General features: G+C 41.7%; 1 protein-coding gene across 2 annotated transcripts in view; it reads right to left on the bottom strand.

Moving 5' to 3' along the window:
- LOC116252143 (uncharacterized) overlaps nucleotides 1–17,778 on the bottom strand; it is a 33,253-nt gene that overhangs the window by 11,256 nt on the left and 4,219 nt on the right. For both annotated transcript variants that reach the window (XM_031626227.2, XM_031626228.2), the window contains exons 2-3: nucleotides 15,668–15,769; nucleotides 15,151–15,277 (exon numbers count right to left, since the gene is read on the bottom strand). In XM_031626227.2, the coding sequence (XP_031482087.1) occupies nucleotides 15,151–15,277; nucleotides 15,668–15,769 (229 nt within the window). The remainder of the gene's footprint in view (nucleotides 1–15,150; nucleotides 15,278–15,667; nucleotides 15,770–17,778) is intronic.

Here is a 17,778-nt window from a genome sequence, read left to right as displayed (position 1 = left end):
AGAAACAGAGTTAGAAATTGGGTGCATAGTACACTCTCTGTCCTTTGCGAATAACAATAGGAAGATCATCAGCAAGGTAGTCATCACTTATGTTTGAGTCAGTCTTATCATTAAAACTTACCTCCGGAGAAGACTGGTGGACGGTTTGGAGGGAGTACCTAACAGCGAGAGTAGACTAATGGAGGATCAAGGAACTGATCACAAAGCATAGGTAGAGGGGATGAAACAGACTCCAGTGACACTGGAGGAATAAAAGAATAGAAACCGACATCTCATACACAGAGGGACTCAAAGAGGAGAAGTAAGGACGAGAATCAAAGAATGTGACATCTGCACTAAAAACTCCTTCGTCTAGGGGTCAAAGCATCAATATCCTTTTTGTTGGGCGAATATCCAATGAACAGGTGCATCCAAATACTTTGGTTGGTATGTGAAATAACGGCCGATCTGGATATAATATTTGAATGGGAATGCGTTATCAGATGGCTGACGAAGTGCATTAATTAGTAAAGTAACATGCGGTAAAAATGGCATCACCCCAAAAATAGGTTGGCATATGAGTATGCAATATGAGATTTCGTGCCACATTGAGGAGTTGCAGATGTTCGTGCTCGACAACACCATTTTGTTGAGATGTGTGTGGACAAGTATATTGTAGCCAAATTCCATGATCGGCGTAAATCAAAGTCCAACTGAAGATTTGAATTCAAGAGGGTTATCAGTGTGAACATTTTTTACAATAGAATCACATTTTTTACAATAGAATCAAACTGAGTTTTTATTTCATGATAAATTTCTAAACAATACAAATAAGTTCAGATCTTTTCTGTAAGAAGACCCAACAAACTCTAGTGAAATCATCAACCAAAACAAGATAATACCAAAAACAAGACCTAAAAGCAACCCTGTTGGGTCCCATACATCCACATGAAGATCAAAAGGACTCTGACACGGATGGTAACTACTCTGTGTATGTTAGACTAATTGGCAAGCATAACATTGAAAAGACTCTGATGCAGAAATATTTGAAAACACTCGACAAAGTTTGGACATAGATGGATGACCTAATCTGAGATGCCACTGGAAAGAAGAGGTATTCAATGTGAAGGAAGATGTAGCAACATCAACAGGGGTGTATAGGAAAAAGACTCCCTCATGTTCATGGCCACCACCAATCATCTTCCCAGTTTGTAAGTCATGAAAAGAACATGAACCAGAATAAAAAATTAATATGCACTCTAAGTCACTAACCAATTTCCTAACAAATAATAGATTAACTAGAAGACATGAAGCATATAACACTTGTAATGGTGCCCAAGTGTGGAAGTCTAACAACACTGCCGCCCATAATAGGGGACACCTTGCCATCGACTAGCTTAACATGCTAAGGTGTAGAAAACCTTACTGTAGAAACATGAGCACAGAGAAAGAGAATACAAGGAACACGATGTAACGTGGAAAAACCCTCAACAAGAGGAAAAAAACCACGGATGAGGAGGAGTTGGATGCCCACAAGCCGCCAGACTCTCTCTCTCTCTTAAGATTTCATTTTCCATAAGGATTAGGGTTACACGACTTAAGTAAGGCCCAAAAAGGGCTACAAGATGGATCGGGTATGGATCCGGACCCGGTCCCGAGACCCGTCTAACATACTTCAACACTCCCCCTCAACCTAGGCATACATATCAAACATGCCCAACTTGGATACATTTCTCTCGAATGAAGTTGAAGATAGAGCTTTCGTCAGAACATCAGCTGTTTGGTCTTCAGATCTCATGTAAAGAAGTACAAGTTCTTTAGCATCAATTCTCTCTCGAATGAAATGTCGGTCAATCTCAACATGCTTTGTTCTGTCATGAAGCACAGGGTTGTTGGCCAAGTTGATTGCAGACTTGTTATCGCAATACATCTTCATTGGTTCTTCAACCTTTATACCAATATCCATCAACAATACTTTTAGCCACAAAAGCTCTGAAACTCCCATAGCCACTGCTCTGTATTCTGCTTCAGCACTGGAACGAGAACACACATCTTGCCTTTTACTTCTCCACGCTATGAGATTCCCTCCCAAATAGATACAATAGCCAGAGGTGGACCTCCTAGTGTCAATACAACCTGCCCAGTCTGCATCTGAATAACCTTCAATCCCAAGAGTATCTTGCTTGACATACAAAAGACCTTTGCCATGATTTCTCTTCAAGTAGCACAAGATCCTATCAACAACCTTCAAGTGGGCATCCGTGGGAGCATGCATGAACTGACTCATCACATTCATAGCAAAAGTAATATCAGGTCTAGTGAGAGTAAGATAAATCAACTTCCCTACAAGACATTGATATCTTCTTTTGGCCTCTTCACAGAGAGGCTCCCCATCTCTAAGACTTAGCTTATGCCAGCATCTAGAGGAGTAGAAGCTGGTCTACACCCTAATTTCCCGGTCTCGTTTAACAAATCTAAGGTGTACTTCCGTTGATTTAGCACGAGGCTAGTCCCAGACCTAGCAATTTCAATGCCAAGAAAATATTTCAACTTACCAAAGTCCTTGAGATCAAACTCGATCGCCAACAATTTCTTTAACTTAATTATTTCATCTTCATCATCACATCATATCATCAACATATACCAACAAAATAGTAACCTTTTGTTTATTTCTCTTCACAAAGAGTGTATGATCTCCATTCCCTTGATGGTATCCACATTGTCTCATGACAAGTCTAAGTCGTTCAAACCATGCTCGAGGAGATTGCTTGAGCCCATATAAAGCTTTCCTTAACTTGCAACATTTTCCAGGTTCCTCATATCCTGGAGGCATACACATATATACTTCCTCTTCAAAGTCTCCATTGAGAAATGCGTTCTTGACATCAAGTTGGTACATCTTCCACTCCTTCATCACAGCTAAGGAGATAATGACTCTGACAGTCTTCATCTTCGCAACAGTAGCAAAGGTCTCCAAATAATCAATCTCATATTTCTGACTAAACCCCTTGGCCACAAGACGAGCTTTATATCTTTCAACACTTCCATCTGGTTTGTACTTGATGGTGTAGACCCACTTAGATCCAACCAAGTGAGCCGCTTCAGGAATCTTTATAACTTCCCATGTCATGTTTCTTCTCAGGGCTTCCATCTCTTCTTGCATTGCATAAGTCTACTTGGGATCACTTTGAGCCTCAGCAACATTCCTGGGAATCATAGCCAAAGAAATAGAAGATACAAAACATTTGTAGTCCTTGCTCAGACTAGAATATGAAACAAAATTACCAATAGGATGTTGAGTACATGACCTGACACCCTTTCGCAGGGCGATGGGAAGCTCTTCACTTGCAATAACAGTCTGAATCTCTTCTTCAACAGGTTGCTTCTGAGCACGACTTGGGTCATCCAGGGAAGGACTAACTGGATTGGGAGCAGAATTCTCACCACCTGTCATCTCCTCAGTACAGACTCTTCGCCTAGAGTAAACTTGCCCAAACAAACGATTGCATTCCTCTCTTGCCCCAGTAGAACACTCTCCATTTTTCTCTTGTTCAAGCACCTCAATAGAAGGACCAATGGATTCACGCCTGTAGTCTAAAAAATCTGTAAACAGAATTTCCTGACTCGAAGAATACTCTTCCTTTGACATAGAATTCTCCCCCTCAAGAGGATTCTCACCAAAATAGGAAGCATGTTCAAGGAAAGTGATATCTTTGGTAACATAGGCACGACCAGTGGAAGGGTCCCGACACTTATACCCTTTTTGAGTGGGAGAAAAAACTAGAAATATGCCCTTAATAGACCTTGGATCAAGCTTTTTAATGTGAGGACTATGATTGTGAATAAAGCAAACACAGCCAAAGACTCTTGGTGGAAGAGAGAAAGGTTCACGACTCCGGGGTAACATAGAGTGAGGCGTCTGCCCATTCAACACACGACTAGGCAAACGGTTTATAAGATACGCACTGGTCAACACAGCATCCCCCCAATACCTTTTTGGAACATGACGTTGAAAAAGAAGAGCTCGAGTCATATTCAATAATTGACGATTCTTTCGTTCAGCAACTCCATTTTGAGGAGTATAACTACAGGAAGTCTCATGAACAATTCCCTTTTTTCGAAAGAAACTATCAACAGACTGACACATATACTCACGAGCATTGTCAGATCGAAAGGTCTTAACAGATGCTCCATATTGAGTTTCCACATAAGCAATGAAAGTCTCTATGACAGTAGGAACTTCACTACGGTCTTTCAACAAGTAGACAATAGTGTTACGAGAACAATCATCTATAAAGGTGATAAAATACTGAAAACCATGATAAAAAGGAATCCCTGAAGGCCCCCACAATCAGAATGAATCATGGCAAATACCTCATGGCTAGACAAAGGATATGAAGCCCTAACATGTTTGGCCAGGTGACAGACATCACAGGACACCATAGTCACATCTAACTTGGAACATAAATCAGGAAACAGCTGTCTAAAAATTCCAAAAGGCAGATGTCCAAAGCGCTCATGCCACCGTAGAAGCAATTGAAGGGACTCCTCTCTGTTCTTCGTTGCTTGACTGACTGCCGTCATGAGAGCCTGAGCAGTACGCATAGGTAAGCGATACAGCCCGTCAGAAGTCAGACCAATCCCAATCCTCTTCCCTGTCACCAAGTCCTGCATAACACAGCGATCAGCAGAAAAAATGAGTTCGCAATTCAACTCTTTCGTAATCTTGCTAACCGACAAGAGGTTCAAGGGAAGATGGGGAACATGTAGAGCATTGTGGACAAAGAACTTGTTCAAAAGTGGGAGACTCCCTTTCTCAGCCACAGAGATAGAGGAACCATCAGCAAGAGAAACACATTCCTTTCCTGACGAAAGCTTATACCCATGAAAGACTTTAGGATCGCCGGTCATGTGGTGAGTAGCGCCACTGCCGATGATCCACTCTCCCATAGGGGAATCCGCCATCACATCGATCGAACACCCAAATTTCTCATGTAGTGACAAAGGGCAACCGCGGCAATGGGGAGCACGCAGCAACTGGCGTGAGCAGAGGTGCTGGAACTCTGCAGCAGATCCCGCAGGAAAACAATGATGCAGGGAGTAGAGGCAGCGCTAGACGGAAAGGCAACACCAGGAAGCAGGTCGGGCGGCAGAAGACGTTGCTGGTCAAGCGGAGCAGGGAGCAGTTCGGGCGCCGATATCGACGACAGGGAGCAAGGCGCGACGTCAGGGAGCAGGTCAACGGCGCGGCAGCAAGGGCGACGGCACGACAGCAAGGGCGACGGCGCAACAGCAAGGGCGGTGACGCCGGCGGCGGTGTCAGCAGCGTCGTCGAACGACGCAGCAGACAGGTAACGGCATCGGACACGGCGGCGGTGACGGTGGTGACGGCGGCGGCGGCGGAAATGACGACGGTGACAGCAGCGGCGGCGGGTGAAGAAAACTCCACGATCACCAAAAAAGTCCCAATCTCAGCTCTGATACCATGTAAAAACACGAGCACAGAGAAGGAGAATACGAGGAACACGATGTAACGTGAAAAAACCCTCAACAAGAGGAAAAAAACCACGGATGAGGAAGAGTTGGTTGCCCACTAGCCGCCAGACTCAATCTCTTAAGATTTCATTTTCCATAAGAATTAGGGTTACACGACTTAAGTAATGCCCAACAAGGGCTACAAGATGGATCGGGTATGGATCCGGACCCGGTCCCGAGACCCGTCTAACATACTTCAACACTTACCAATGATGAAAAGAGTTGTGGCTGATTGGAAAAATGTCTAGATACTCCTGAATCAATCATTTACATCATACCTGGGTCACTGGTAGAAGCACCAACATAAAAGGCTGAGTCCATTACTACGGTGGAAGCTTATGCAAAGGAAGATCGCTAAGCGAGAACAAGATCATATGTGCCTTGCATAAATTCAGAGAATATAAGTCAAGTGTAGAGGAACCAGTGGGGGGTTTGACCATAAATGTTGTTGCCTGTGAGGAGGCTGCCCGAGATGAGAAAGAGCCCTTGCTTGAAGGGGCTCTACCTCCACCACGCCCTGGTGGACCTAAGCCTGGTCATTGGGACGGCCCAGCCCAACACTTAAGACCCGAGCCCGAGCCCTGCTCTTGGCTTGGCACAATTAAATTAAAAAATATATATTTTTAATATAAAATAATAAATACATAAAAAATAATACAATTTATATTAAAAAATATTATCAAGCCCACCCACGCTTATTAGGCCCACTTGGGCCAGCCCAGTGGCCTTTTTTCGGGGCCCGGGCCCAAGTCGGGCCGAGTACCCGACCCGACGCCAGCCTTAAGTGGACCAACTGCTAAATGGAGATGCGGATGTTTATCCCAACGTTGGTCATCCAAATGACCGGTACACTAATGAAATCTGTCACGACCTGCACCGCAGCCTGTACCTTGTCCTCTAGCTCCAACATAGGAGTCATGGCCACGTCCCCCTGATACCGCAAGAGCATAAACCGATGCGTCGTGTAGACTACAAGAGGTTGATTGCAAGACGACTCAGTCAATTATATGTGTCTGCTAAGTTAGGAACATCAGCCCCTATGAGGATTTGTGCCTTAACAACAAAGTACTCTGAAGTTAACCCAGGAAAAAAAAAAAAAAAAAAAAAAAACTTTGCCACCATCGCAGATTCAAAATGTGATGCATAATAATGCTGACATGGTGGGCAAATGGGATTTTAACCTCTCATAAGTGGTACCCGACCCAACGCCAGCCTTAAGTGGACCAACTGCTAAATGGAGATGCGGATGTTTTATCCCAACGTTGGTCATCCAAATGGGTACACTGATGAAATCTGTTACAACCTGCACCGCAGCCTGTACCTCGTCCTCTAGCTCCAACATAGGAGTCATGGCCACGTCCCCCTGATACTGCAAGAGCATAAACCGGTGCGTCGTGTAGACTACTTGAGGTTGATTGCAAGACGACTCAGTCAATTATATGTGCCTGCTAAGTTAGGAACATCACTCCCTATGAGGATTTGTGCCTTAACAACAAAGTACTCTGAAGACAACCCAAAAAAAAAAAAACTTGTCCACAATCGCAGATTCAAAATGTGATGCATAATAATGCTGATATGGTGGGCGAATGGGCTTTTAACCTCTCATAAGTGGTAGTCAATGTGGCAAAATATCTTAATGACATTAATAGCATGAGAATAAGTTTTCTTCAAGAACGACTACATATCTTTGGCCTTGGTGTAGTATGGAATTGTAAGGACTATACGCAACTCCACATTGTTCATAATCCACGACATCACGATGTTGTTGTCTTCATCCACGCAGCATACTTCCCCTTCTTCTTAGTAGGTTTGTTTTCTTCAAGAACATACTTTTTTCTATGACTTGCTACAAGCATCATGAACACCCTAGACCAGATTTCATAGTTTGAACCATTCAGCTTGATTGTGGTTCCATAAAAAAATGAATGTCCAATCATCTTATATTCATTAGAAACTTCAGATTTACTGCTATCAATCATATTGATTATGCACTATATACGTGTATATAGAATCCAGCAGTCACATACAGCAATCAAACACAAAAGCCAAATCTGCTGCTCAAGACGTCAAAATATCTCTGCTGCTCAAGACGTCAAAATACCTTTGTTGTTTAAGACGTCCACAAACCAGTCAACACACACGCCACCTTCACGACTCCTGCTTCTCAAGACATCAAAATACCTTTGTTGTTTAAGACATCCACAAACCAGTCAACACACATGTCACCTTCACGACTCCTGCTTCTCAAGACATCAAATACCTCTGCTACTCAAGATGGCCACACATCAATCGACACACACCACCATCACAACTGTCGTTGAACTGAAAAAAAAAAAAAAAGGATATGTCAATTACTGCTGCCGTTTATGTAACGTTCGGCTTTTGTTTTGGCAAAACGGGTCGGGTCAGGGTCCAGACCCGGACCCGAGCCCCACACGCGTGAGGAGCCCGACGCCGCAGCCCGTCTCCCCTTCCTCGTTTCCCCTTTCCTCCGTCGTTTCCCCTCTTCGCCTGTTAGAAAATGAAAGCGTTGCTTTCTTGATCAACGTGTTGATCAATGAGACTGAACCGGGGAGGTTGCAAGATGTTGCCGTTGTGAGTGAGTACCCTGATGTGTTTCCTGAGGAATTGTCATGTTTGCCTCCAACTCGAGAAGTGGAGTTCAAGATAGAGTTGTTGCCAGGGACAACTCCCATTTCTAAGGCACCCTATCGTATGGCACCAACAGTGTTAGAAAAGTTGAAGAAGCAACTGCAGGAGCTCTTGGACAAGGGCTTCATCCGACCTAGTGTCACCTTGGGGAGCACCTGTATTGTTTGTGAAGAAGAAAGATGGGACAATGCGTTTGTGTATCGATTATCGCATGTTGAATCAAGTCACCATCAAGAATAAGTATCCGCTTCCAAGAATTGAAGACTTGTTTGATCAGCTTAAGAATGCAAAGGTTTTCTCCAAGATCGATCTGAGGGCAGGGTACCATTAACTCTTGATACGGGAGGAAGATGTTTCTAAGACTGCTTTTCGAACTAGATATGGGCACTATGAATTCAGGGTCATGCCTTTTGGGTTGACCAATGCTCCCGTAGCGTTCATGGACCTCATGAATCGGGTTTTCCAAGAGTTCTTGGATCGATTTGTTATTGTTTTTGTTGATGATATCTTGGTGTACTCAGAAAGTGAGGCAGAGCATAGAGACCACTTGAGAAGAGTGTTGGGCCTTTTGCGCAAGCATAAGCTTTATGCCAAATATTCAAAATGTGAATTTTGGCTAGAGAATGTAAACTTTCTGGGTCATGTAATATCAAAGGATGGTGTGTCTGTCGATCCGGCTAAGGTGTCGGCTGTACAGGACTGGAGGACACCTTACAGTGTAACTGAGGTTAGAAGCTTTTTGGGATTGGCTGGATAATATCGCAGGTTCATACAAGACTTTTCGAAAATAGCTACGCCCATGACTAAGCTATTGAGAAAAGGAGTGAAGTTTGTTTGGAATGAAGAGTGTGAGAAGAGTTTTCAAACTCTGAAGGACAAGCTTACTTCTGCCCCTATTCTGACGCTTCCATCAGGTCATTCCAGTTTTGTGGTGTACACAGATGCTTCGGGGATCGGATATGGTTGTGTGTTGATGCAGCATGGTCGTGTGGTGGCCTATGCATCAAGGCAGTTGAAGGCCCATGAGCAACACTATCCCACTCATGATTTGGAGTTGGGAGCAGTTGTGTTCGCATTGAAGATGTGGAGACACTATCTCTATGGTGCAACATTTGAGGTGTTTACAGATCACAAGTCCTTGAAGTATATATTCTCTCAAAAGGATCTCAACTTGAGGCAAAGTAGATGGATTGAATACCTAAAGGATTATGATTTTACCATATTATATCACCCAGGCAAAGCAAAAGTGGTGGCAGATGCGTTGAGCAGACATGCCAAGGCAACAATGTGCAGCATGTTGACCCGTTCTTGGACATTATTGCAAGATGTGATAGTTTGGCAGCCTTACCTCTGCGATGAGAACAAAGCAACGATGACGGCCTTGATACGACATCCTTTGATGGAAGAACTTGTAATGAAGCAAAAGGAAGATCTAGAGTTTGCTAAGAACATGGAAGAAAGCCAGAAGACCGATTCTCTTTGGCATCAAGATGAAGATGGTTCATTGCGGTTTCGACAGAGATTGTGGGTTCCTAAGGATGAAGAGGTGAAGCGTCAGTTGCTTGATGAAGCTCACAAATCTAAGTTTTCTATTCATCCTGGCAGTACAAAGATGTTTCAGGATATGAAGAAAAATTTTTTATGGCCTGGAATGAAGCGTGAAATTGCAGAATATGTGGCAAAGTGCTTAGTTTGCCAACAGGTAAAGCAGAGCATCAACGGCTAGGAGGCTTGTTGCAGAGAATAGATATCCCATTGTGGAAATGGGAAGATATTACGATGGATTTTGTGGTTGAATTGCCTCACACCCGAAGACAACATGATGTCATATGGGTGATTGTTGATCGACTTACGAAGTCTGCCCATATTCTGCCAATCAAAATCAGTCAGTCATTGGAAAGTCTCGTAGAGTTATATATTGGCAAGATAGTAAGATTGCATGGAGTGCCAAAGTCTATCATTTCGGATCGAGATCCACGTTTCACCTCTAGGTTTTGGGGGCAACTGCAGAAGGCATTGGGTACCAAGCTTAGGCTAAGTACAGCATTCCACCCCCAAACGAATGGGCAATCTAAGAGGACCATTCAGACCTTAGAAGACATGTTGCGTGCTTGTGTCTTAGAGTGGAAAGGAGAATGGGATAAACATGTGAAACTGGCAGAATTTGCATATAACAACAGTTACCACTCTAGTATTGGGATGACACCTTTTGAGGCTTTGTATGGAAGACCGTGCAGATCGCCAATTTGTTGGACCAAATTGGGTGATGGTAAGATTGAAAACCCTTTAGTATTGCAACACTACACCGACCAAGTGCAGACTTGAGTCATGTTCATGACGTTTTTTATGTTTCCATGCTTCGAAAGTACGTACCAGATCCGACACATGTGATTGATTTTCAAGGTATTCAGGTGCAAGATGATCTAACAATGGAAGAGAAACCTATCAGAATTGTGGATCATAGAGAGCAAGTGCTTCGCATTAAGAGAATTCCTTTAGTGAAAGTGGAATGGCAGTACCATGGATTGAAGGAGAGCACATGGGAACCTGAGGAGGACATGCAGAAGAAATATCCGCACTTGTTCTTGCACTGAGGTATGATCTAAATTTCGAGGACGAAATTTCTTTTGAGGGTAGGATGTAACGTTCGGCTTTTGTTTTGGCAAAACGGGTCGAGTCAGGGTCCAGACCCGGACCCGAGCCCCACACGCGTGAGGAGCCGACGCCGCAGCCCGTCTCGCCTTCCTCTTTTCCCCTTTCCTTCGTCGTTTTCCCTCTTCGCCTGCTACGACCAACACAGTGAAGATCGAGGACGGTGTGTGGAGCAGCGGCGACGGCGACGACAGCGACGGCGGTGGCGACGGCGGCAACGTGGTAAGCTCTCTCTCTCTCACCCTCTCTGTCTGCTTCTTCTCCTTTCTCCCACGCAGCCTCTCCCTCCTTCGACAGCACCCCCCTGCCGCACGTTTTCTTCCTCTCCCTCTCTGCTAAAGCCCCCTCTTCGTCCCGTCTGTCTCCTCTTCACCATATCTTCCATTGCCCCGCTTGATTTCCCCTTCCCTCTACCATTTTACCCCTTTTTTATCTGAACCCTCCCTCTCTCGTTGTCTCCCCTCTCTGTCAGCGCCCCTTTCTCTCTTTCATTTCAGCTTTTCCCACTACTACCGTGGGTCTCTCCTAATGACAGATTCTGTTTTGAACTTCATTTGGACGATTGTTGACTCATTTATGGCTTTTTGGGTCGGATTGCAGTTGGGGACGCTTTTTCCTCTCTTACCAGCAGGTAGGGCGTGTGGTGAGCAGCGGCAGCAAGCAATCTTGGGCATTGGCACTTGACCGGACGCGTGAAGTGGCTGCTAGAAGGGTTGCAGCAGTTTGGACGCTTAGATTGGGGTGAGCAAGGCCTAATTAAGCTCAAATTATTGAATATTACCTATTAGAGCTAGTATAATTATTGTTTGAGCATGCTAGGGCTTAGAATTGAAGTTTTGGGACGCATGTTAGCGATTTTGTTTTTGGGGGAAAGTTTAGGATTATGTTAGAAAGCGTTGATTAATGCCTATAATGATCATTTAAGCATGATGTTGATTTTCGAGGTAATAGGGAAGCATGGTAGAGATTGTGTGGTTGTGGGGAAGATTTATGACTGTTTTAGTGAGCTTGTAGCACACGTTTTTGTGAACGGGTGCGTCTTGGAGTTAAGTAAGGAAAGGGTACGTAAGTTGGAGGTGTCTTCGGGGTTGACGCCTTGATTAAAGAAAGTTGCGAGAAAGGCATTAGTGGTGGATGGATTGATGACTTTGGGTTTTAATGTTGGTGGCAACGTAGAGATGTAAGGAAGAGGTCTTTTGGAGAGCTTGTTGGTCGACACTACCCGACACCCTCTGGAGGCAATGACACGTGCCACAAGGATTTTGTTTTGTATTTGTTTGAATTGGTTAGGTATCTAGTAGAAGCCTTACCTTTTGTTTATGTCTGCAGGTACACCGGGCTCGTCCCGTCGACCTTGAGTTCGCAGCTCGAGGAATTTTGAAGAGTTTTGTGAGCGCGCCACAGGTATGGCGCCATTCCAGGCAAATCCATGCTTGGGCAAATGGGTGATTGTGTGCTCCTAGGATCATGGGATCCTAGGATTGTGATGTGACTTGATTGATTGTCTTGTGAATGAGTATATGTATGTTTGTTCATGCGTTGATATACGATATGAATTGTCTTGAAAGGTTATTAGTAGTTGTTTTGAAAAGGTTACGCATTTGCATGTGCATGCTACAATTGATATCTCTTTAGGACAGATGAAGCGGAGTATCGAGTCGAGTGTCTCCTCGACCCCAATTATGCATTAGAAAGCATCATAGAATGATAACTGCATAGGACAGCTACGAGTCAATCGCAGATCGAGACTACTCTCTGTGGTTTGGCTAAGTTTTTCAAAGATATGATTGATGTGATAATTGATACGAATGTTGTGTTTTGTTGCATATTCATTGTTGTGGGCAATAATGCAAATGAATGGATTGAAGGGTAATTGTACCCATATTGTATGACGACTAGTTATGACTATTAGTGTTATGAGTAGACCTCGTGTGGAGGCATTTGGAGGTGTGGGTGCACTCGTGAAGTGTACCAACCTCATGAGCTAGCCAGTCAATCTGTGAATACATTCTTCTAATGATAATAATGAATGATTAAGAGATGAGAGGCCAGTGGGATGTGCCTGTGTGTTTGGGAGACGTCCCGTTCTCGCCACTGGTCTCACCTGTCGGAGCGCAGACGGTGCAAAGCCCCAGGGTACTGTTGTGTTGTGCTTGGAGCGTTGGGCTCCCGCCTTCCCAACCTGGGTGTCCTAGGAAAGGCTGAGTATCTCTCCTTGGACTTCACACATCCATGGATGAGTGCTCTACTGCTGCAGCAGATGAAATGGATTCATACTGTTATGGGCCACCACAGGGGTTGTCTCCCGGCTGTAGGCCGCCCATGGTGTGCACGTGTCTGTGTTGCACCCACAGGAACTGTCAATTCACTAAAGTCAATGAAAATGTAATGTATATGATTGTACGTGATTGATGTGCATGTGATTGATGTGAAAGCATGTGATTGAAACTGTGTACTGTGGCCATTGAGTGGCTTGTACATGTCGTGCTCTGGCACGACATGATGATGAATGATTTTGATAATTGTTTTCTGATTTGAGCTCTATCTAAGAGGGTTTGGTATTTTCCTAGCTTGTTGCCATACTGCGAAGCCTTCAGTTGTTTCTTTTTCAGGTTTTGGCAGATCCGAGGCAGCAGGTTGAGCAGATGGCTTCACTCACGTCCTACTGGGGAGGTTTTGGGATGTGTCTTTTGTAGTGCCGGCGCGTCTTATTTTGGTTTTATTGATGTCTTGTTTTTGTTAGGCATCAATTATATAGTCTGGGGCATTTTTGTTATACATAGATATGATTTTGTATGAATTGAAATGATTATATAAATGAAAGTTCGCCCCATTGTTTTGAATTGCTTGGCTCATCTCTTTTGAACTGTTGTGTAGCCGCACCTCGATGTTTGATGTTTAGAAAAAAAAAATGTTTGAGTGTCAAAAGGTCGGGGTGTGACCGTTTATGCTTCTTCTAACCCCCGCAACATCACAAACGACAAGTCCACATCTTGTTGTTCCACGATCAGTAGTAGTGACAGTTCATCTCAACGATCATCAGCAGTAATAGACCATATCTGCTATATATGGTCTACTTGAGGATCTAATCACGCGTTCCTCATAGGCGTGATCAGCTCCTCCTCCATGCAGTTTTTACTCCACCAGCCAACAGGCAGTAGGGAGGAGGAAGAAGACGAGAAAAGGGAAGACAGAAGGAGAGGAAGAAGAGAGAGGAAGAGTCACCAGAAAGAGCCACCGAAAAAAAAACTGACCTGGCCGCCAGCGTTAGGATCGAACCCACTTTGGTACCATGTTATAGTGGGAGAAGAAAAATCATGAAAACTTACATTAACTTACCCTAATCTCAAGATTAAAACAGATTAGGGCTACTAGAAACAAAATTACAATGATAGTCCAAACAAAATAGGAAAACATTAAACACACACTCTCTAACCTTCTAATATTCCATAAGAACTCAAAACAACTATTAAAGACATTTGAACAGTTCTCATGACTATTTGTGGATGTGCTATGTTATTTGCTAATAAAATAAAAGCAAATTTGGCTCCTTGACAAAGTTACTTCAACTACGGCTATCAGAATTTCATTTCACTAAGCTGTAATGAAATGATTTTGTGGATAAAACTTTATAGGAAATAGATTATACACATTGAACAGAGCTGAAGGGGAACATAAAAACAATATAAAAATTTATGGCCTGACTGACCCTAGCTTGGCAATCCTACGTTAAACAGATCATTGTTACACACCTACTTGCACTGGTAAGTGTGCCTGCCAAACCCTCAGCTTGGCAATCCTATCTCAAAAAGGAAAAAAAAAATTAAATAAACCTATTTAACACCTAAGGTAGTGAAGTCCACATACCAACCAATGTTAAACTGACGGGATTTTCTACCAGGAAAAGAGATTTGAGACTTGAAATTTGAAATTTGAAAAAATCAAAATTTTTTAAGAGCAGTTATACACTTATACTACATTTTGTGGATGAAGAAGATAAGGAATCATGGAAATGTAGCTCAAAAGGGAGAGAGCATCAAGATCTGTGGATATTTAGTTAAGAAATCTGACTGCTTAAAAAGGAAAATATGTTTTTAATCATCCATCAAACTAATATTTCTGTTTGATATCAGCCAATATATGCAGGATCTTGTATCAAAAGTTGTGACTGTGCATCAAATGACATGCTCCAATGCTTCAAGTGGAAGGATCTATCACATAACACAAACACATAGAGGTTTAGGGAGTAAAGGTACTGCTTGACTATTTTAATATCATGACCAAAATTAAGAGATATCTAGCAATCAATTGATAAAGCAACAAGAGCAATACCTCCAAAGTGGTGCAGTACAATAGATGCAGCTATAGTGACATTTAAGGAAGCAGTTCCGCAACCATACTGTGGGATATAAACAAAGAAATCACAAATCTCACATTCCTTACTTGAAAGACCAGTACCCTGATGAAGAGAAAATAACTAGTCAATACAAATAAATAAATCATTGAACAAAATAAAGGTACCTAAAGCTTTTTCAGAGAGTGACCCTATTAAGGCTTGTACAAGGAGATCGCTTGGAAGTTTCAGTACAAAAGACTACTTGTTTATGTCAGCACTTTCAGTGTCCATGGAGGTTCCAACCGAACCCTTGATGATAAATCTCTAAGTAGGCTTTAGTCATCCTTGTTTATGATCACTGACAATCTATATACTCTATTGGCATATTAAAAGAAAAAAAAAATACTGTCACTGACAATCGATACAGACTAGTGAAATGTTGTCTCTTGGGTAGAGCATCTTTTGGAGAAGAAATGGAGACAAGCATGTCCCTGAAATAGCATGAAAAGTTACCTCATTGCCAAGTATAAATGCAGTACTTCTCTTGAAAGGATGCTCATGCACAGCTGTAGCGCCATCAACTATCTCTATGCCACATATGTCACAACCCCTCTCCTAAATAGCAAAATACAAAAGCACAAATATAAACAATCTTGTCTAAAATCCAGGAATATATTATAAGATTTTCCAATTGCTGACCAAAATATGAAAGAAAAAAAACAAAATGATTAAACCAGTTCCTCATTATTGAAACGACAAACACGAGAAGTAACTCCACAGGCATCCTCAAAGGCCATCATCCAAACAATGATAAATCACATGCATAACAAGAGAATGAAGCCTGCACAACCATAAAGGAAAAATAGATAAAGATATTAAATTATATAGAAATCACCAAGAACTTAGCTCCTGATACAACATAAATGGCAGCTACTCATTGCTCCAGAACCTGATTCCAAGCCAAATCATTTGGACATGTCGCTATAAATGAAGACCTTTTGTTTCTCCCTTCCACAGGTTCACCGTTTCTTTTCACATCTTTAACCCTTTTTAAGTTTTTTAATAAAAAATGTCCCCTACCAAAAACAATCTCTCTCTCTCTCTCTCTCTCTCTCTCACACACACACACAAATGGCAGACCCTTCCATGTCTACGTTTATAGAATTTTTTTTTTCCCTTTTCAGATTTCAGTTCAGCATTTCACTTTTGCTTTATTTGAAAATGAATTTATTATAATTTTAATATATATAGACCTTTATTACTTATATTTTCACATTAACTTCTTCCAATAGTTTTTCAAACTTGACATAACATTGACATCCAACTTCAAAACTGGTTTTACATTTTCCTATCTCTATCTCTATCTCTATCTCTATCTCTCGCTTGCTCTTGCTCTCTCTCACGGTCTCTTGTATAAGGAATCAATAACCTTGGAGAAAAATCTTTGGGGGAAAACATTTTGATTCTGTTACAAGAGATACTTACTTTTATACCTTATTTGTTATAAGAGATACTTTTATACCATATTTATATATTTTCATTCTCTTTAAATTATATGCTCCCTTTTTAGCTACGTTGTAAAGGCATTGCCTAAGCCACACTTAGGCATGGACTAAGCTTGAGGCCAAACCCATCACCTAAGTCCACCACTTAGGCGACGGGATATGTGTTGGCACCAACATACGTAGTCCATGGGAAAGTGAAACGTCACCTTCCCTTTCAATTAAAGGTTTTTAATTGGTTATGAAACAGAATTTTAGAAATTGTTAAAGATTTATATAGTTATATATTGTACTGCGCATTGAATATATATTGTTATGTACTTTATTTTGTATTGATTACATATTTTTTATGTATTGTTATGATTATGCTGTTATATGCATACTATTATATGTATATACTGTTAGTCTGTTATATAATGTGTAGTATTGTGATACCTATTATACGTATACATTAGTATGGTCGTGCACTTATATGTATTGTTACTGTTATGTACTTATTTGTATATTATTATGTACTATTAGTCCTTTTATTATATTAGTGTTCTTTAAGCACAGTTTGCTATACCTGTAATATTATATAACTTATATATAAATAGATTATGTAAATAGTCTATCTGTGTTATATATGTTTCTGATTTCTGTTTGAATTGTTAATTTGTAATGTTTCTCTTTCCGTTATATGACTGTCTCTGAAGTAATTTCTGTTATATACTAGTAGTATATATGACTGACTGTTTAAACTGTTATATGTATTCTGTTTATGGTTCTGTAACATAATGTAATATGTAATATGTATTATATTGTTATATACTGCTTTAGGAATATGTATACTGTTATATACTGTAATATGTAATGTGTATTATACTTACTTTATTAATTTTGCATATTCAATGAAGTCAATTAATTTTGATTGTATAAGTTGATTATGATTGTTATATTATTACTCTCCACATTTCAAATACTAGTAATAGTTAATCAAAATAACTTGACATATTATCATAACTAAAAAAATAAAACAAAAAAAATTGGTCGCCTTTTTTGCCTAGGCGCTAGCTGCTGCTTGGCACCCAGACAGCACCTTGGCACTTTGACATCGTAGCTTTTAAGTATATTAGCTTTCTG

This window comes from Nymphaea colorata, chromosome 4 (assembly GCF_008831285.2).
Source record: "Nymphaea colorata isolate Beijing-Zhang1983 chromosome 4, ASM883128v2, whole genome shotgun sequence".
Classification (NCBI taxonomy): domain Eukaryota; kingdom Viridiplantae; phylum Streptophyta; class Magnoliopsida; order Nymphaeales; family Nymphaeaceae; genus Nymphaea; species Nymphaea colorata.
The sequence above is the reverse complement of the archived record's forward strand: the minus strand, read 5'-3'. Positions and strand labels throughout refer to the sequence as shown.